At 44.8% G+C, this 21,385-nt stretch overlaps 1 protein-coding gene across 7 annotated transcripts in view; it reads left to right on the top strand.

Annotated features, from left to right (window-relative positions):
* Positions 1–21,385, top strand: part of slc25a42 (solute carrier family 25 member 42) — a 76,152-nt gene that overhangs the window by 36,408 nt on the left and 18,359 nt on the right. For 4 of the 7 annotated variants that reach the window (XM_059990966.1, XM_059990962.1, XM_059990963.1 and 1 more), the window contains 2 exons: positions 5,236–5,347; positions 9,081–9,106. The exons of the other annotated variants lie outside the window; for them this stretch is intronic. In XM_059990966.1, the coding sequence (XP_059846949.1) occupies positions 5,236–5,347; positions 9,081–9,106 (138 nt within the window). The remainder of the gene's footprint in view (positions 1–5,235; positions 5,348–9,080; positions 9,107–21,385) is intronic. 7 annotated transcript variants of the gene reach the window in all.

Genomic DNA, 21,385 nt, shown 5'->3' with positions numbered 1-21,385 from the left:
GAAACAATTTTATATGGAGGAATGGTCTAAAATTCCTCCTTGCACTGTGCAAATCTGATCAGTGGCTACAGGAAATGTTTGGTGGTGGTTATTGCTGCCAAAGGAGGTTCTACCAGTTATTACAGTAAACACAAGGGTTCACGTACTTTTTCCAGCCTAGACTGTGGATCATGAAACAATGTGTTCATTAAAGACATGAAAAGTACAATTATTTATGTTACTGGTTTAGGCAGATTGTGTTTGTCTATTATTGTGACTTGGATGAAGATCAGACCATATTTTGAGTAATTAATGCAGGTCAGATAATTGCAAAAGGTTCACAAACTTTTTCTTGCAACTGTATATGCATTTTAATCACTAATTTTTATTGCAACAGCAACAAATTATATTCAATACAACCAGTTGCCGATTACATTTTGACTGTTTAATCCAGCCACCCCTAACCCTCATCCCCACCCTGTCTCCACCCCCTTTCTTCCCCTCCACTAACCATCTGAATAGTAGTGCATACATAGACAGAACATTTCTTATTTTAACAGAAGATCTTTTAAGTTGGATATCAAATTTGTCCACATTAAGATTGTGTTTGGTCTTGCATCATTTACTGTTATTGATGATAATTCCAGGTAAGAAATGTCCAAAAAGCTCTGAAGCCAGTGAGTACTTGAAATATCATGAGGAGATTTCCAACATTGGACTACAATCATCTTAGCTGCATTCAGGCCTGCCAGCCAGATTTTGCATGTTTTTACAACTGTATATGCATTTTGATAACTTACTTTGGACAGCACACAAAATGCTGGTGGGACGCAGCGGGCCAGGCAGCATCTATAGGGAGAAGCGCTGTTGCTGTTTCAGGCTGAGACCCTTCGTCAGGAGAGGACTCTGGTTACTCTTGCCCTTGCTGTCTAATCCACTTTTCACTCCTGTGTTTTAATGTTTGTGCAGAGTGCATAAGTTCTTATTTGCTCCTTATCTATGGAATTTTCCTCTTGTTGACTGGGCAGCATGAAATCCTTTGACATCTTGTCCATAGAATTACACACATACAATAACCAAGCAACCAGCCTGCTTGTTAGCTGATTGTAATCTTACACTTCTGATACTGTATTGCTGTATGCTTTTATCCTTTTTTCTGTAAGCCCTTTGTTGTAATTGAAAATGTGATCTCTGCCTCGATTCCTAACTCCGGCAGTACATTTGTCCCTCAGTTCTGGTAAATGGTAGTACCATCTATTCTAAATGAACTTATCACAGTTTTCTCTCATTACACATCTTTTAACCTCAGTTCCTTTTGTAAGGGTTTTGCTGAGTGTTAACTCTGCTTCAGAGAGCTGCAAGTTCCCACATGTGAGAATGTAACTACTAAGTATATAGTGCAAGATCAAAGTACATTTATATCATTTCCTTGTGGGCATTCACAGTAAATAAAAGAAACACAATAGAATCAGTGAAAACTGCATGCAACAGGACAGACAAACAACCAGTGTGCAAGTACAAAGGAGGAAAAGCTATCAATATTGAAACGCAAGATGAATCCTTGAAAGTGGGTCCATAGGTTGTGGGCGAGTGAAGTTATTCCCTCTGGTTCAAAAGCCTGATAGTTGAGTGGTAAACCAGTTCCTGATACAGGTATGTAGGTCCTGGGGCTCTAGTACATCCTACCTGATGCCAGCAGCAAGAAAAAGTCATGGCCTGGATGATGGGGGTCCTCAGTGATGGTTGCTGCTTGCTTGTGACTGCTCCCTATAGACGTGCTCAGTGGTGGAGAGGGCTTTGCCTGTGATGTACAGGGCTGTATCTACTACTTTCTGTAGGATTTTCTGTTCAAGGGCATTGGTGTGCCCATACCAGGCTGTGATGCAGCCATTTTGTGTACTCTCCACCATACACTTAGGTGGATATGTGCTACCATAAATGTGTTTTTGGGTGTGAATGAGATCACAAACCAAAGTCAAATTTAGCTCCAGGGAAATTTCAGAAAAATCCCATGACTTAATTTGAAGAGCACGGTACTTAGAGTTTTGACTAATTATTTATCCTCGGCCAATGTCACTTACAAGCAATATGCCTGCATATTTATCGTTTTTTTTTGGTCATTTTGCCAACTCGAACAGAATGTTGGCATTTTGTGCCAATGGAATTAACGAGGACTTGCAACACAACTATACTATTGGCTTAATGTCCTCGCAGTAAGGCTGTGAATTTTATACATGCCATCTTCAATTAAACAGCAAGTTTTTTTTTCTGGGTGGAGGCTTATTCAATTTTAATTCTTTTGAGAACTGAATATCCACATCTTTTCATATTCTGGGACTTTTTTTTTTGAATAACTTCATCAAATCTCTGGTACCAGTTTTGTAGAGTTTTTAATGATAAAGATTAGCTTTATTTGTGAAATGTACATTAAAACAAAGTGAAATGTGTCATTTGTGTCAACAGCCAATACATTCCGAGGATGTGCTGGGTGCAGCTTGCGGGCATGGCAAGCCCAAACTTACTAACCCTAACCTAAAGATCTTTAGAATATGGGAGGAAACCAGAGCAGATGAAACCCACACAGTCAAGGGGAGAATGTATAGACAGTGATGTAATTGAACTCTGGTCACTGCTGCAGTAATTTTATGCTTGGATGGAATGGTAGAAAGGGTACTTTACTGTGTATCTAAATCTGTTTCCTGTTTCAACATGATCTCAACAAACTTAAATGTAGGATGGGATTCACCGCAGCCCCTCCGATTCTCACCATTCCCTGACATCCACTAAGCTAGTACCTACTGATCTATTGCCTGCTCTCTCCAGGGAGGGGATTTGTGAATATCAACTGGACCTCTTGACATCTCCTTCCTGGACTTGATGTATAGATCGACCTTTCCCTCTTCAGTGGGTGCCCAGAGATTGGGATTGAGGGGCTGAGGAGGAATCAGGTTTAATATTGCTGCCACTTGTGAAAAGCCGTGGATGAACTAAGAAGTACGTCGTCTGCTGAAGGCTAGATCTGTGGCATTCAAATCTGGCGACCCAGGCCGTACCAGAAAACCAGGTATGATTTGTGGAGGGCTATTTCAAGGGCAAGGAGACAATTTCGAACAAGGTTGGAGGTGACATCGGATGCATGGCAACTTTAGCAGGGTCTGCAAGACAGTGCTTCTAATAAAGTGAAACCCAATAGCATGAACGGCAGCGATACTTCACTACCAGATGAACTCAACATCTCCTCTGTGTGCTTTGAAAGGGTGGACACAACTGCAGCTTTGAAGGTCCCTGCTGCACCTAATGACCCTGTGATCTCTGTCTGAGAGGCCGATGTTGGCCTGTCTTTAAAGAGAGTGAACCCTTGCAAGAAGGAAGGTCCCGATAGGTAAGCTCTGAAAACTTGTGCCAACCAACTAACAAGAGTACTGTTAGTTACTCCTGTTGTGGCAATAGGAGGACATTTTCAACCTCACTGCTACAGATGGAAGTTCCCACTTGCTTCAAAAAGGCAGCAATTATACCTGTGCCTAAGAAGAATAATGTGTGTTGCCTTAATGACGATCACCCAGTAGCATTCACATTGACAGTGATGAAATGCTTTGACAGGTTGGTCATGACTAGACTGAACTCCTGCCTCAGCAAAGACCCGGACCCATTGCAATTTGCCTATTGCCACAATAGGTCAACAGCAGACGCAATCTCAATGGCTCTCTCCACAGCTTTAGACCACCTGGACAACACAAACACCTACGTCAGGATGCTGTTCATTGAGTATAGCTCAGCATTTAATACCATCATCCTCACAATCCTGATTGAGAAATTGCAGAACCTGGGCCTCTGTACTTCCCTCTGCAATTGGATCCTCAACTTCCTAACATGAAGACCACAATCTGTGTGGATTGGTGATGACATGTCCTCATCACTGATGATCAACACTGGCGCACCTCGGTTGTGTGCTTAGCCCACTGCTCTACTCTATGTACACATGACCATGTGGCTAGGCATAGCTCAAATACCATCTGTAAATTTGCTGACGGTACAGCCATTACTGTTAGAATCTCAGGTGGTGACGAGAGGGTTACAGGAGTGATATGTGCCAACTAGTGGAGTGGTGCCGCAGCAACAACCTGGCACTCAACATCAGTATGACGAAAGAGCTGATTGTGGACTTCAAGAAGAGTAAGACAAAGAAACACACATCAATCCTCAAAGGGATCAGAAGTGGAGAGTGAGCAGCTTCAAGTTCCTGGGTGTCAAGATCTGAGGATCTAACCTGGTCCAACATATCAGTGTAGTTAAAAAGAAGGCAAGACAGCAACTATACTTCATTAAGAATTTGAAGAGATTTGGCATGTCAGCAAATACACTCAAAAACTTCTATAGTTGTAGCATGGAGAGCATCCTGACAGGGTGCATCACTGTCTGGTATGGAGGGGCTACTGCACAGGACTGAAAGAAACTGCAGAAGGTTGTAAATCTAGTGAGCTCCATCTTGGGTCATCCTACAAATTATCAATGACATCTTCGGGGAGCAATGTCTCAAAGGTAGTGTCTGTTATAAATGACCTCCAGCACCCAGGGCATACCCTTTTCTCACTATTACCATCAGGTAGGACATACAGAAGCCTAAGGCACACACTCAGCGATTCAGGAACAACTTCTTCCCTTCTGCCATAGAGTTCCTAAATGGACATTGAACCCTTGGACACTCTCACTTTTTTTAATGTACACTATTTGTTTTTTGTATGATTTTTATCTACTCAATATACATTGATTTACTTATTTTATATTTAGTATTTTTTCTCTTCTATGTCATGCATTAAACTGCTGCTAAGTTAACAAATTTCACATCACATGCTGGTGATAATTCTGATTCTGTTGTTTTATGGCAGCGGTTCTTTAGAATTGTAATCGTCATCATGTGCTGTGTTATATAATGTAGACGATCATGGTCTCATGCTCATGATTGTTCTTGGCAAATTTTTCTACAGAAATGGTAGCCATTTCCATCTTCTGCACAGTGTCTTTACAGGAATATTGAAGTGCCTTTCTGCAATACACAAAATTATTTGAGGAACTCAGCAGGTCAGGCAGCATCTATGGAAGACCTTTGATAAAGGGTCTTTGCCTGGAATATTGTTGTTCACTCTTCCATAGATGCTGCCTGACCTGCTGAGTTCCTCCAGCATTTTGTGTTTGTTGCTCAAAATATGCAGCGTCTGTTGGGCTTCTGAAGTGTCTTTCTGTTCACTGTATCAGGAAGTAAGAGGAAAGCACGAGATTATCAATTCTCTCATCTCTGGGGCAATCGCTGGTGCTGTGGCAAAGACAACAGTGGCACCACTGGACAGAACTAAAATCATATTTCAAGGTAAGGGACCATGTTACAGCAGAAATGATAACCCACTCGGGATCCTCTCCACATGAGTGCTGCACTGCAGACCAGGTGCTGTCATTATACTGTGACAGTGTCACCGACAAACCCGGGTGCTGTCATGGTGTTGCACTGTGACCGTGTCACCCATAAACCCGGGCGCTGTCGTGGTGTTATACTGCATGTTTTTACATATTACATGTATTTGGAAAAATTATATGAACTTTTGCTTTCAGTAACTGTTGTGACCCCCTTGTACACCAATAATTTCAACCAAGCATTTCTGGTAACTGTTGATCAGTCCACATCTGTTTGGAGGAACTTTAGGCCATTCCTCCTTACAAAACTATTTAACTCTGGGAGATTGGTGTGTTTCCTTGCATGAACTGCTTGCTTCAGGTTCTTCCGCAACATTACTATAGGATTAAGGTCAAGACCTTCACTCAGCCATCCCAAAACACAAATTTTCTTCTGGTAAAGCCATTCTGTTGTTGATTTACTCTTATCTTTCAGATCATTGTCTTGTTGCATTATCTAAATTATATTATGCTCCAGGTGACAGACTGGTACCCTGACATTCTTCTGTAAAAATGTCTTGATGCAATTTTGGATTCATTGTTCCCTTAATGTAGTGGTCACCAACCTTTAAGCCCAAGATCCCCTACCTGGTGTAACCCCCTGGGTCGCCCCAGAGTCGCCTCAGGCTCGCTCAGCTCGTTCTCGTCTAGGGGGAGCAGTCTTTGGCCTCGCCAAACTGGGTAATCAGCTTGTGTAGATGCTGTGTGATGTCCCCACCTCGCCATAGAACAAACAAGACAGCATATGCGACTAAATGATTACAGTTTATAAAGGTTACTATAACTAAGTAATTAATAACGATACAATATACATGAAGGAAAAGAAAGTAAAGAAAAGGCACCAAACTTATCAAAGTCCAAACCACTTCGTGCACAACCATTGGAGCTCAATTACTGAAGTCTTCTGGCCACCATTCGATCCCCTCTGAACTCCTCGACTCACAGCTCAGGACCACCCGGTGGTTAACCAAACACATCTATCTTCGTCTCCTCTCCTCGGGGTACCTCCTGGCCTTGGACCCCCGCTTGGGGTCTATTCCTCGCCCAGTTTATAGCATCGCGTCCTCTCTCTCACCCCCTCGCGCCGATCTCCCCAAAAGCCCGCCAACAATAGCTTACAGACTCAGAAGAAAGAACAACATTAATCCCAATTGGTTAACAAAGGAATACGGTTCTCGTTATCAGTAAATTTTAGCCCAAACAAGCTTCCAGCACTCTCTCGCAACAAAGAAGCATTCCTACTTTTAACAAAATAAAGAAGCCATTTTGATTAACATACGCAGTAACAAAGAAAAAGAAGAAACCCCCTTTACACTGGGAAAGGCAAGCTCAACCCCAGATTGATTAGTTACATGCATGTGCACCGGAACATCAGGGGTACCCACCCTTTTTTTTCCCACCACAGACCGGTTTAATATTGACCGGGGGGGGGGGGGGGGGGGGAACACGACCGGTATGCAGCGATAGTCATAGCAGGTTCCTTATGTCCAGTCTATTTCGCAACTTAGTTTTCGCAGTTCACACTTAGCTTCTGTCCCACTTGCTCACGTTTTTTCTGCTGGAAAAACTCAGCGGGTTTATCTTTAAGTGCAGGGCACTTGGTCTCAGGGTACCGAAGCAGTTTTGAGTGCTTCATTGCCTTATTAGACAGCCTCTAGGCCCGAACTCCAGCCTCCCGCCCGCCAGACGCCTTGGCCAGGTGCGGCTGGTCGTGGATGGGGTGAGAGGACCGTGCTGGGGCCGCATGGTCGCAGTTCAGAGAAAGCGACCAAGCGAAGAGTGCGACAGGACGTGCGCCCACCCCCCTTGTAGGATCTATCGGCCAACAAAAGTAGATTGCTTTAGTAGATCGCAGCGAGGTAGTTGCTCTGCTACTTACGAAACCCTGAGCCTGGATTAGGTCGTCTGCGAATATTTTAGCACCGGGTTCCCCACGAACATTCGGTGTGCTAAACAGGTTTAGAGGCGGTGCCCATCTATCCACGCTCCGGGCCAGTAGCATCGGCACTTCCCGCCGGCCGTGTGAGGCCGCCAGTGATACCTGGCGCGAGGGTGTCACAGCGTTTAGGTAACTGATGACCTCACGTGGGTTCAACTTCAACAGTGGGCATGACAGGGAATGTGGAAAGGTGCAGCTGACTTGTATTGTTCCCTCGCGGCCCGGTGGTTGGGGGCCGCTGAATTACACTGTGTAGTGCGGGGGAGCTACGCGCATGCGCACTGGGCAGAAAGAATGGAACTAAAACCCTGCAACCCAGAAACAATCTCTCAACAGAATTTGTGTATTTATTTTTCTTTTTTTTTCTTGGGATCATCTACTGGGAAAGTCTCAAAGATGAGACCAGTCGATCACGATCGACGGGTTGGTGACCACTACCTTAATGATTGCAAGCTGTCCAGGCCCTGAGGCAGCAAAGCAGTCCCAAACCATGATGCTCCTTTCACCAGGCTGTAGAGTTGAGATGAGGTTTTGGAGTTGGTGTGCAGTGCCCTTTTCCCTCCAAATATAGCATGGTGCATTTATGCCAAAAAATTCATCTTTTGTCTTGTCTGTCCACAGAACATTGGTCCCAGAAGTGTTGTGGACCAGGTGGTCTTTTGCAAAATTCAGGTGTACAGCAATGTCTATGTGTGTTGTTTTGTTGTGGGTTTTTTTTAAGAGAGCAGTGGTTTCCTCTGTGGTGTCCTTCCACGAACACCTTTCTTGTTCAGTGTTTTTCTTATTATGGACACAGACTTTATAAAGCTCTAGAGATTTCTGCAGGCCATTTGTTACCCGGGTTCTTTTTCACCTCTTTCAGCATTTTGTATTGTGCTCTTTGTGTGATCTTTACAGGATGCCCACTCCTAGGGAGAGCAGCAACAGTACTGAGTTTCCTCTGTTTGTAGACAATTCTCTTACTGTGGACTGGTGAACTCTCGGGTCATTAGAAATGATTTTATAGCCTTTTCCAGTTTGGTGCATCTCTACAATTCTTCTGATGTCTTGTCTTGATCAAGGCATGGTGCACATAAACAGATCTTGAGAAGAGCAAGCTCTGCCAGTAACCTGACTTTGTGTCTTTTTTATATGGCAAGGGCACCTGTACAAACCACGCCTCCAATCTCATCTCATTGATTGGCACACCTGACTCCAAGTTGCTTTTGTAGAAGTCATTCCCCCAGAGGTTCACATACTTTTTTTGCAACAAATACATGTAATATTGGATCATTTTTCAAAAGTTTCATTTATTTAATTGGGTTCTCTTTATCTAGGACTTGTGTGAAGATCTGATCACATTGTATGTCATATTTATGCAAAAACAGTTTTACAGGGTTTACGAACTTTCTAGCACCATCTTGAAATTTGTTATTTTGTGGCAACGGTACAGTGCAATACATAAAAAAAATACTAAAAGTCACAATAATAGGGCAAAAGAGGTAGTGTTCATGGACTACTCAGAAATTTGATGGCAGACATGAAACTGTTTTGTGTCTTACTGATAACTGTTGTGGGAAATTGACACTATTCACACTGATCAATACAACAAACTCCCATTTTCCACTCAGTCCAAATTGAATGGAATATTTGTTCATACTGTGAGCCAGGTTTATTAGCTCAGACTATGTGCATCTTATTATAGTTTTATCATGTCTGTCTTTTCTGTTCACAGTATCTTCAAGCAAGTTCTCAGCTAAGGTGAGAATGTCATCTTTTCCCTGTCTTCTCAATCTTTCCTGGACCCTGTTCCTATATCAGTCCTGTGATCTGCAAGGTGTCTCACGAGAAAGCTGATTGTTTCCAGTTGGTTTCTATTGAGCGCTATATTCACTATTGACTCTATCTATGAGCAGCTGTCCTCCACTTGACACTTGTGGTCTAACTTGCTGATATATATTTAAGGCAGAGGTTGATCTTTCATGCCGCACTGCCCAGCAAACTACATGTTTAACCCTAGCTTAATCGCAGGACAGTTTACAATGACCAATTAACTTGCTAACCAGTACAACTTTGGACTGTCAGAGGAAACCAGAGCACCTGGAGGAAACTCACATGGTCAAGGGAAGAGCATACAGACTCCTTACATATGACGTTGGAATTGAACTCCGAACTCTGAGACCCCGAGCTGTAATAGCGCCAGCTAACCACAACGCTACCATAACTCTGTTACTGGCAGTAAATAGTTATGTTGTGTAAGGCATGATTTAGAAAGCTAATGGAAGCAAATTCAATGCAACTCTTTGCTCAATGCAAATTCTTTAAATATTGAGGAAAAAGTACAGGGAAGGAGTGATAACAGCCTCTTACCTTTAATCAGAAAAAAGTCCAGATCAGTCAGTTTAGAGTCAACTAAAACCTTGGACAACACTTTAGCTTTAAAAGTGACTTAAGTGAGGAGAGGGGGGTGGAATCCTATTGTTTTGTGCCCAGATAATTGTATTGGTAAATTTAAACATGGGAACAGTATAAAGTTGTACCAACCAATGTAAATTTCCTCCACAATCAATCTAACGCTTCCCTGTTACACAGCCCATAAGCTTCCATTTTTCTTTCATCCACCTGCCCATCCCAGTCTGTTAATATCCTTAATATTTGTCTCTGCCATCATTTAAGTGAGCTAGTAGCAGAGTTAGGCCATTCAGCCCATCAAGTCTACTCCACCATTTTATCACCACCTCTGGCAGTGTGGCCATGTACTCACCAGTCTATATTTTAAAAGGAAAATGTACCTCTAAGTCCCTGAAACTTTCCACGATCCACCTTAAACAGATGACCTCTGGTATTGGCCATTGCCGCCCTGTGAACAATGTAAAGCAGCAAGATGCTATTTTCATCCCATTCGTACTCATTATTTCAGACTGATGGTGGAATCCTAGAGCTTGGGGGAACTCGAGTTTCAGAGGAATGCAGATACTGAATTCGTTGGAAAAGGATTTAGCACATGGTTAACACAAAGATATGTGCTGTAATATAAAGAGTGAGCACCTTCAAGTTCCTCTGTATCAAAATCTCCGAGGATCTAACCTGGTCCCAACATATTGATGTAGTCATTTATAAAATAAAAGGCAAGGCAGTGGCTATACTTCATTAGGAGTTTGAAGAGATTTGGCATGTCAGCAAATACACTCAAAAACTTCTATAGATGTACAGTGGAGAGCATTCTGACAGGCTGCATCACTGTCTGGTATGGAGGGGCTACTGCACAGGACCGAAAGAAGCTGCAGAAGGTTGTAAATCTAGTCAGCTCCATTTTGGGCACTAGTTGTAGAATACACCTTCTGGTGCTACTTGGACACGTCTTCAGTGATGAACCTGAGGTCGCAGGATGTTTTGGGTCTTTAATCGTCAGACACCCTCGCCTGGGTGACCCAGCCGGTGGTGATCAGCCCATGACTTGTGTCCAAGTGGCACACTAATCCATGGTTCCCCCCCTCCGGATCCACAGCCACCATGAGGCCTTTTCAGCAGCCTCCAGAATGTTCTTGGTGGCTCTTCTGCACTGCAGTCCTTTTACTCCAAGGAGTTTAAGAGTCCACTATAATAAATGGCCAGCAAAGCCCCGGCACCCAGCTTTGACTGGCTCACAGCGAGCTCTCCAGCCTTTGCTCCAGCATTCTGCAACAAGGTCTGTGTATTTAGTCCTCTTATGCTTGTTGGCCTCTTCAATTCGGTCTTCCCGGGGACAGTAAGTTCCAGCAGGACCACTTGCTTTGTAGACTCCAATATTAACACCATGTCCAGGCAGAGCGGAGTAGCTGCAATGATCTCTGGAAACTTGAGCTGCCTCCCTAGGTCGACTCGGAGCTGCCAGTCTCATGCAGTGGCAAGAAGCCCTCCTGAGGAGCTAGGACAGTGTTGAGCTTTCTCCCCCACTCTAATAAAGGTGATGCTGTTTGGGAGCATGCTAATTTTTGCTGTCTTGAATTGCTGTGCTGATTGTGCCCGCCATAGACCTTGGGACTTGATCATGATGCCAGTGGTATCGCCCTTCCCCCAATGCCTTCAGGCAGCAGCTGAGGATATGCTCCAAAGTGCCCCTCTTCTGGCACAGTTGGCATGCTGGAGTGTTTGCCATGCCCCACCTGTGTAGGTTGGCCGGGCTTGGGAGATTATCATAGACTGTTTGGATGAGAAACTTGATGCGCAGTGGTTCAGCTCTCCAGAGCTCTGTCCAGGTGAATTTGTGAGGTTCTGCATGCTCCCGTCTAGTCCAAGTGCCTTGTTTGCACAGGCGACCATCTTGATGTATTGTTCTTCCTCCGCTTTTGCTCGTATCACGTCCTGAACCAGTTGACGCTTTTCCTTTCTGTGGGTTTTGTTGTAGCGTGCTTTGGGAAAACAGCCCAGTCCTGCCTGCCCCACCGCCACAATGCCTACCATAATGTTGTGCCGCAGCCATGCCTCTGCGCTGTCGCCAGCCTCCTGTGCTTGCCACTTCCTTCCAGTCTTTACGCGGATTCCTGCTGAAGCAACTTTAATGTCAGAGGAGTCTCAGTACACACTCTCCCTGGCTCGAGTGACTTTGAATTCCTCTGATAGGGCGCTGATGGGGAGCCACGGCTTGGTGGAATGCCCATACAGGGTAATGCTGCTTAAGGTCCAGGAGCGCCCCAACCACCTCCAGGGAAACTGACTGATCTTCTCTAGAGCCTCCACTGTCGACATTGGCACCTCGCAGACTAGGAGGGGCCAGAGTAGCCTTGGCAAGACTCCATGTTGGCACATACAGGCTTTGAATTTTCCTGGAAGCCCAGTTTCGTCAATCGCGGTGAGCCAGGTTATCACATCACTCCTGGTTTGTTGAAGTGCGGCTGTGTCCTTCAGGGAACTGTGGAAGATCTTGCATAGAAACATAGAAAACCTACAGCACAAACAGGCCCTTCGGCCCACATGTCCCTACCTTAGAAATTACTAGGCTTACCTATAGCCCTCTATTGTTCTAAGCTCCATGTATCTATCCAAAAGTCTCTTAAAAGACGCAATCGAATCCGCACATTCCACGCACTCACCAGTCTGAGTAAAAAAAAAAACTTGCCCCTGACATCTCCTTTGTACCTATTCCCCAGCACCTTAAACCTGTGCCCTCTTGGGGCAGCCATTTCAGCCCTGGGGAAAAGCCTTTGACTATCCACACAATCAATGCCTCCCATCATCTTGTACATCTCTATCAGGTCACCTCTCATCCTCCACCACTGCAAGGAGAAAAGTCCGAGTTCACTCAATCTGTTTTCATAAGGCATGCTCCCCAATCCAGGCAACATCCTTGTTAATCTCCTCTGCACCCTTTCTATGGCTTCCACATCCTTCCTGTAGTGAGGCAACCAGAATTGAGCACAGTACTCCAAGTGGGATCTGACCAGGGTCCTATATAGCTGTAACATTACCTCTCAGCTCCTATGAAGGCCAATACACTGTACGCCTTCTTAACCACAGACTCGACCTGCGCAGCTGCTTTGAACATCCTATGGACTCGTACCTCAAGATCCCTCTGATCCTCCACACTGTCAAGTCTTATCATTAATACTATATTCTGCATGTTTTGCATCCTATCAATGTTCCGCTGTAACCTCTGCGAGCCCTCCACACTATCCACAACACCTTCAATCTTTGTGTCATCAGCAAATCTACTGACCCATCACTCCACTCCTCATCCAGGTCATTTATAAAAATCACGACGGGCAAGAGTCCCAGACCTTATCCCTGAGGCACACCACTGGTCACTGACCTCCATGCAGAATATGACCCATCTACAACCACTCTTTGCCTTCTGTGGGAAAGCCAGTTCTGGATCCACAAAGCAATGTCCCTTTGGATCCCATGCCTCCTTACTTTCTCAATAAGCCTTGCATGGGGTACCTTATCAAATGCCTTGCTGAAATCCATATACACTACATCTACTGCTCTTCCTTCATCAATGTGTTCAGTCACATTCTCAAAAACCCCCCCACCTCTTTTGCCTCCCTCCCTGTCCTTTCTGAAACATCTAAAACCTGGCACTTGAAGTAACCGTTCCTGTCCCTGAGCCATCCAGGTCTCTGTAATGGCCACCACATCATATCTCTCAAGTATTGATCCACGATCTGCTTTGTTCGCAACACTCCTTGCGTTAAAATAAACACATCTCAAACCTTTGAGCGTGTCCCTTCTCTATCACCTGCCTAGCCTCCCTCTTGCACTGTCTACAAGTTTTCTCTATTTGTCAGCCAACCTCCTCTTCCCCAGTCTCTTAAGTTTGTTTCCCACCCCCCAACAATTCTAGTTTGAACTCTTCCCCAGTAGCCTTAGCAAACCTCCCCGCCAGAATATTGGTCCCCGTGCAACCAGTCCTTTTTGTACAGGTCACACCTGCCTCAAAAGAGGTCCCAATGATCCAGAAATCTGAATCCCTGCCCTCTGCTCCAATCCCTCAGTCACGCATTTATCCTCCACCTCATCCTATTCCTATTCTCACTGTTGCTTGACACAGGCAGTAATCCCGAAATTACTACCATTGTGGTCCTGCTTCTTAACTTCCTTCCTAACTCCCTGTAGTCTTTTTTACAGGACCTCCTCCCTTTTCCTACCTATGTCATTGGTACCAATATGTACCACAGCCTCTGGCTGTTTTCCCTCCCACCGCAAGATATCGTGTACGTGATCTGAAACATCCTGGACCCTGGCACCTGGGAGGCAAACTACCATCTGAGTTTCTTTCCTGTGTCTACAGAATCACCTGCTGACCTTCTAACTATAGAGTCCCCTATCGCTACTGCTTTCCTCTCCCTTCCCTACCCTTTTGAGCTACAGGGCCAGAGTCTGTGCCAGAGGCATGGCCACCACTGCTTCCCACAGGTAGGCTGTCTCTCTCTCTCTCTCCCCCCCCCCCCCCCACCCCAACAGTACTCAAACAGGAGTACTTAGTGTCAAGGTGTACAGCCACCAGGGGTACTCTATAGTACCTGACTCTTTCCCTTCTCTCTGCTGACTGTGACCCACCTGTCTGTCTCCCGTGGCCCTGGTGTGACCACCTGCCTATAACTCCTTTCTATCACCTCCTTGCTCTCCCTGAGCAGGTGAAGGTCATCGAGCTGCATCTCTAGTTCCCTAACTCAGTCCTTCAGGAGTTGCAGCTGGACAGACCTGGTGCAGATATAGCCGTCCAGGAGACTGGGAGACTCCAGGACCCCCCACATCTACACTGAGCACAGAAAACTGGCCTCACACACATACTACTTCCTTTCCACAATTAACACAGTTAAACCTACCTCGCCTTGTCCGGTTACTGTCTAAGCCCTTTGAGACAAAGCCCTATCGCTCTGCCGCCTCTCACTCTGCTGCCCGCTGGATACAGTGGTCTTTTTAAACCTTTAGCGGGCTACTGGCTGACATCATGTGCCTGTGTGGTCTCGCCTCTTTTACCCCGAGTAGTAAAAAAAACTCCCTTTGTTCCAAGAAACCAGCTGTTCACTCATAGCTGCCTTGCCTAGGCTCTTGACTGGTTTCTCTGTCACTTTTGGAATCTTGATCCCTCCAAGGTAAAGCAGAACCGGTCGGCCCCTTCTTCAGGACCAGAGACCTGGACTTAGCTGGTTTAAAGCTCATCCTTGCCCATGAGATGAGCCGTTTTAGCCCTTGAAGGAGCCATCTGCACCCAGGGACAGATGTTGCCTTGACTGTCAGGTTGTCCATGAATGCTCTTATGGTGTGGGGGGGGGGGGGGGGGCTGCTGAATGCCAGATCTGGACATGGAGCCTCTACATTCCACCTCCGCTGACTTGACAATCATGTTCATGGTCAATGAGAAGTGTGACGTCGAGATTGTGCAGTCAGTGATTATGCCCTTCTCCAGCCGATGCCAGACAGATGTTAGCGACCCTGAGGAGATTCTCAACCTGAAGTTTCTGTGATAGTCCTGAATGAAGTTTCGGATCATCTCTGGAATATGGTGTCTTGTCAGTGCTGTTTCAATGAGCTTGTGTTGGATGGATCCATAGGCATTAGTTAGGTCTAGTCAGAGTGCTGCAAGGTCTTGTCTGTTTTCCCTTGCCTTCCAGATCAGCTGGGTCACCACTCTTGTGTGCTGTAGGTATCGAGGTACTCCTGGGACTACTCCCCCCCCCCCCCCCGCCCCCCCTGTACTGAAGTGTCTATGTATCCATTCTTTAAAAGGAACTCAGTTAAACATTGGGCCACAATCTTGAAGAAGATCTTCCTTCAACGCTGAGCAGCGAGATGATATGAAACTGCTCGATTTTTGCTTGAATCCTCTTCAGTATACACTGGAATTTAGAAGGATGAGAGGGGATCTGATTGAAACATATAAGATTATTAAGGGATTGGACACACTGGAGGCAGGAAGCATGTTCCTAGAGGCCACAGTTTAAGAATAAGGGGTAGGCCATTTAGAACAGAGATGCGGTAAAACTTTTTCACCCAGAGAGTGGTGGATATGTGGAATGCTCTGCCCCAGAAGGCAGTGGAGGCCAAGTCTCTGGATGCATTCAGAGAGAGTTAGATAGAGCTCTTATAGATAGCGGGGTCAAGGGATATGGGGAGAGGGCAGGAACGGGGTACTGATTGTGTATGATCAGCCATGATCAGTGAATGGCGGAGCTGGCTAGAAGGGCTGAATGGCCTACTCTTGCACCTACTGTCTATTGTCTTTTGGTATCCAGACACCCTACTCTTGCCTCCACTGAGCAATGATCTTTCCTCTCTGCCAGATCACTTTTCAGGTCTTCCAGAGTTGCATAAGGAGCCTTGGGCACTGATTGTAGACTTCGTAAGGTACTCCGCTGGGGTCAGATTGGAACTTGCTCTTGCAGCTTTGACTGCTTCTTTGACCTCCTTAAGGGTGAGCTCAAATGTTGAACTAGGTCACCGGTTCTGGAGGTGTCACCAGTGCCTCACACAGGCTGAGGTCCTGCTCTGTGGAGGTGTCACTGAAAATGATACTGAGATGCTGGTTTATGTCCTCTACAGAACAAGTGAGGTGACTGCTTTGCTTCTGTCCCAGTATCCTCTTGGTGAAGCCAAAGGGATTGGTAATGAAAGCACTGCCCTTTCGGGCCCTCTCCTTCCCCTTCCTTCGGTGCCACTCAGCCTGCTTGAGTGTGATGAGCCGCCTCCTCATGATATCTGTGAGGGCTGACAGGGCAGGTTTTTGCTTCTCCTTGGCCAACTTAAATTGGCACTTCAGAGATCTGAGTTCTTGTCTCAGCTGGCTAATCTTAAACTCCCACCGGTTTGGTCTCGCTGGATTACTTGTTCCATGCTTTTCCTTGGTGCCAAACTGTTCTGAGCCTATTATGCTCATTATAGTCTGGAGCTTCTGATCAGCATTGCCCTTTGATATCGTCTCCAGAATCTTGTCTACATCCTCATCCAACTGAATCCTGTCTACATCTAACTGAACTTGTAAGCGGCAGGCCACTTCACCTGACGCTGTTCCCACTTCCTGCTTCGTGGGGGGTTTTGTGTTACTTGGAGGCTCTGGGCACTGTGGGGTGACTCTGGGCCTGGCTCCTCCTCCATCTGACCAGGTTCTGTAGTCAGCACCACAGATTGCAGTACTAGCTACTGCTCCTGTGCATTGCTTCACTCGCTCCCCCCTCAAGCAGGCCATCTTTGGTGGATCTTCAGACCTCTCAGGTTTTATAACACCTTGCCGCAGATACAGACTACACTCATTGTCAATTGTCCGTTTGCTTGAGAAATTGCCAATAGGTTCATCCGATCGATAGGTTCATCCGATTGATACCCCCCGCGGGTATCAAAGTACCCAGGACACCTTCAGGGAGAAGTGTCTCAGAAAGGCATTGTCCATTATTAAGGAAGTCCAGTACCCAGGCCATGCTCTTTTCTCACTGTTACCATCAGGTAGGAGGTATTGAAGCCTGAAGACACACACTCAGCGGTTCAGGAACAGCTTCTTCCCCTCTGCCATCTGATTCTTAAATGGACATTGAAGCTTTGGACACTACCTCACATTTTTAAAAATATACAGTATTTCTGTTTTTGCATATTTTAAAAAAATCTATTCAATATGCATAATTGTTTATTACTATGTTTTATTTTATTTAATATTATTTTTATTTTCTCTGCTGGATTATGTATTGCATTGAACTGCTGCTAAGTTAATAAACTTCACTCCACATGCCGGTGATAATAAACCTGATTCTGATTCTGTTTTATGTACATCACAATATACAGTGTTAACAACCAACGCAACCTAAAGATGTGCGGAGGGCAGCTCGTCAGTGTCGCCACACGTTTCAGCACTTAATGTAGTGTGTTCAAAATTTTAAGAATAACACAAACAGTAACAGAACAATACAGACTTCTTTCCCTACCCCTACCCATCCCTCATACATGAAACTCTGCTGGTTTCCTTGGCTGCGTAAGTTTAGGGAGTGCACACTCCGGTCCCATCAAACCCTTGAGACTGGGACAGCTTTCCCACCCCAAACCCCGGTTTGTGTGAATGCTGTGTAATTTGCTACCTTGTTACAAGTCAGTACCAAGAGATAACAAAGTACACTGCATACAATTAAAATGAATTATATTTATGAATCTTAACTAAAGGGTTAGTAAAGAAAGGAAAGAAAAAAAAGGACCCATTATAATTAAGCAGTCAAATGAGCTCAACTCTTCCCCAAAATTCATATTCAGCAATCCTCAGTTGACTTCTACACCTTGCTCCATCGAATCACGGTCTCCCATTGGGTTGAATCCTACAACCAGTTCCCTCCGGCATCTTCTCTCTTTATCTCCCCGTGAACAAAGGACCTCAGCTCACATTCCAAAGCACCCGTTATCTCTAACCATAACCCAAACACTGCTTCTACAGAAAGACCATTATGTTAGCAGTGAAACCTTTCCCAGGGTGGTAGAAAGGAAAGGAAGAATAAAATGCAGAGAGGCAGTACGATGCAAATTGGTAACTAGGTTTATGGAATGAAAAAGAATGGCTGGCTGAGACTGAGATAGATGAATCAAATCTAGAGGTAACGTAAATGTATAAAGGTTTTTCACAGTATGCAGGTTGAGGCAAGGTGAAGTTGAATGATGCTGAAAAAACAGAAAATAAGCCAGCTTGGTAGCAGTGTCAATCTGATGCCTTGAATCACTAAACAAGGGAACATCTGCAGATGCTGGAAATCCAAGCAACACACACAAAATGCTGAAGGAACTCAGTAGGCCAGGCAGCATCTGTTGGGAGAAGAGTACAGTTTCGTGCTGAGTACTGCCAAAGGAACTCTGCCTGAAATGTCAACTTTTTTCTCCCCATAGATGCTGCCTAGCCTGCTGAGTTCCTCCAGCATTTCATGTGTGATGTGTATTGCTTGAAGCCATGAATCATTGTTTTAACACTTAGTGAGAGATGGAATTCAGGAGGGTAGGAGCAGAATCTTTGCTGGGGCCAATGGCTTTCTCCTCTAATTCAACCTGCACTTTCAGAATTAGGTTTATTATCACTGACTGATGTCGGAAAATGGTTTGTTTTGTGGCATCAGTACAATGCAATACATTTAAAAATTACTATAGACTGCAATAAGAAATGTAAAGATAAAAAATAATTTAAAAAGAGCAAAGTAGTGAGGTAGTGTGAGTTCTGATAGTGAAGGGGAAGAAGCTGTTCCTAAAACATTGTGCCTTCAGGCTCCTGTACCTCTTCCCTGAAGACACACTGTGTTTTAGGACAGGTAATTGAGTGACAATTGAAGGGTCAAGCCAAAAGGTTATGTTAGCTGTGGAGTTGAGGATTAATTGTTGTTCTGGTGGTGACAATATTCAACAATATTCAATCAGTGTATTCTGAGAATAAGGGGTTTGATTGAAGTCTGATTCCTGTCTATTCCAATGCTTCCAGCAGGAGGAGCTGTGGGACAGTGGTACAGTAACAACATCTGGATCTGCACAAAAGGGGGAAGCATTTAGCAAGGACATGGGTTAGGTGGGCTCACATCAAAGTTCAAAGTGCACTTATTATCAAAATATGTATACTGTATACAACCTTGAGATTCATCTTCTTGCAGGCAACCACAAAATGAAAACAAAAAAGTTCACAAAAAAAACCCACACAACAAAGGGCGTCAAAGATTCAATGTGTGTGGGGGAAGAAAAGAACAACTCGTGCAAACAATTAAAACAGCAAACAAATAATCCACACTACATGAATTAGAGTCTGTGACAGTGAGTCCACAGCCACGGAGCCAGTTCAGTGCTGAGGCGAGTAAAGCCTCACAGCCCAGTGAGCCAAACACCGGTTCATCCTTCACCCTCAGTCTCGATGCCTTAATCTCTTTAATCTGGGTCGGCATTTAAAATGGCTAAATATCGTTTTTTTTTTCGGTTCTTGGGCCCTGCCGTGTCAATTCTGCCCCAAATTCCCTTCAGCACTGTGTACAGCAGCTGTACCTGCATTCTAGAGGGTACAGCTTCACAACTCCCAAATGGAGATTGCGGATTGCAGTGATTGTAGTCAGAAAAGAGTATTTAGTCAAATAGCTGGTAGTTTTGTTAGCTGCATGCAAAATGTCATTTTCACCACTGCCATCTTGGGTGGAAAAATAAAATTGCACATGATGTGGATAAGACAATGGGCATTACCAGTCCTGTTTGCCCTCCCTATGGTGGGGAGGTGCCTGCCATCTTGCAGTTGACCTAGTGACAGGAATGGATTTCCAAGTGAAGATGGTGTCTTAAACATTTTCCTGAGAGAGAGGATGGGCTGTGGTTTGACACTCTTCTGAAAGATGCCAGTTCTGATAATACAGCACTTCTTTGTGCTTGTACTAGTGTACTGATGATGTGAGTGTCCCCTTTCATAAGGATGCAGGGTTTAGGGGTCCTCTCTGAATCTCACCATTCTTAGAATATAGAAGAGTACAACACATGAACAGGCCCCTTGGCCCACAATGTTCTGCCAAACCAGCTAAAAAGCAAATTATAAACACCCAGATACTAATCCCTCTTCCTTCTTCCTTACATCCATGTGCCTATTCAAACATCTCTTAAAAGCCTCAATTGTATTTGCCTTTACCACTATACCAGGCAGTGCATTCCAAGATTCCGCAACTCTCGTAAGTAAAAAATGTACCCCTCACAACCCTCTTAAACCTATCCTTCTCACCTTCAATGCATGCCCTCTGCTGTTAGACATTTCAACCCTGGGAAACAGATTCTGTCTGTTCACTCTATCTAAGCCTCTCATAATGTTGTAAACCTCTATCAGATCTTCCCTCAGCCTCCAACACTCCAGACAAAACAATGCATGTTTATCCAGCTTCTTGTGCTGCTTCTAAACCAGGAAGCATCCTGGTAAATCTCTTCTGCACCCTCTTCAAAGCCCAGGTGTCCTTCCTATAGTGGGATGAACAGAACTGTATGCAGTACTCCAAATGTGGCTGAATCAGAGTTTTATAGAGTTGCAACATAATCTTCTGACTTTCTCCAGCAATTTCCCTACAATTGATGTGAGATTCACTGGTCTATAGTTCCCAGAATTTTTCCTTGTTCAGTTTGTAAAAAGAGGTGCAACATTAGCCACATGCTAGTCCTCCAGTGGCTAGAGAGGACACAAAAGTACTAGTCAAGGGCCCAGCAATCTCATCTCTTGCCTCCTTCAATAACTTGGGGTAAATCCCATCAGGCCCTGGAGACATAACCACCTTAATACTCATTAGGAGGCCCAACACTTCCTCCTCCTTGACCTCTGAACACCCTGACATATTTATACACTCAGCAGTTATCTCCTGTTCTCCATATCCTTTTCCTTGGTAAATACTGAAACAAAGCACTTACTAAGTACCTCACTCACATGCTTTGCATCTAAGCAAGTGTTCTCCCCTTTTTCCTTGAATGGTCCCACCCTCTCCCCAGTTAACCTTTTCCTCTTGATGTATGTATAAAATGCCTTAATCCTACTTGCCAAGGACTTTTCATGGCCCCTCCTGGCTTTTCTAGTTCCCTTTGGTTCTTTTCTGGCTTCTTTAT

Source organism: Hypanus sabinus, chromosome 16 (genome assembly GCF_030144855.1).
Source record: "Hypanus sabinus isolate sHypSab1 chromosome 16, sHypSab1.hap1, whole genome shotgun sequence".
In the NCBI taxonomy this organism is placed as follows: Eukaryota; Metazoa; Chordata; class Chondrichthyes; order Myliobatiformes; family Dasyatidae; genus Hypanus; species Hypanus sabinus.
This window is presented reverse-complemented; position numbering and strand designations above follow the sequence as displayed.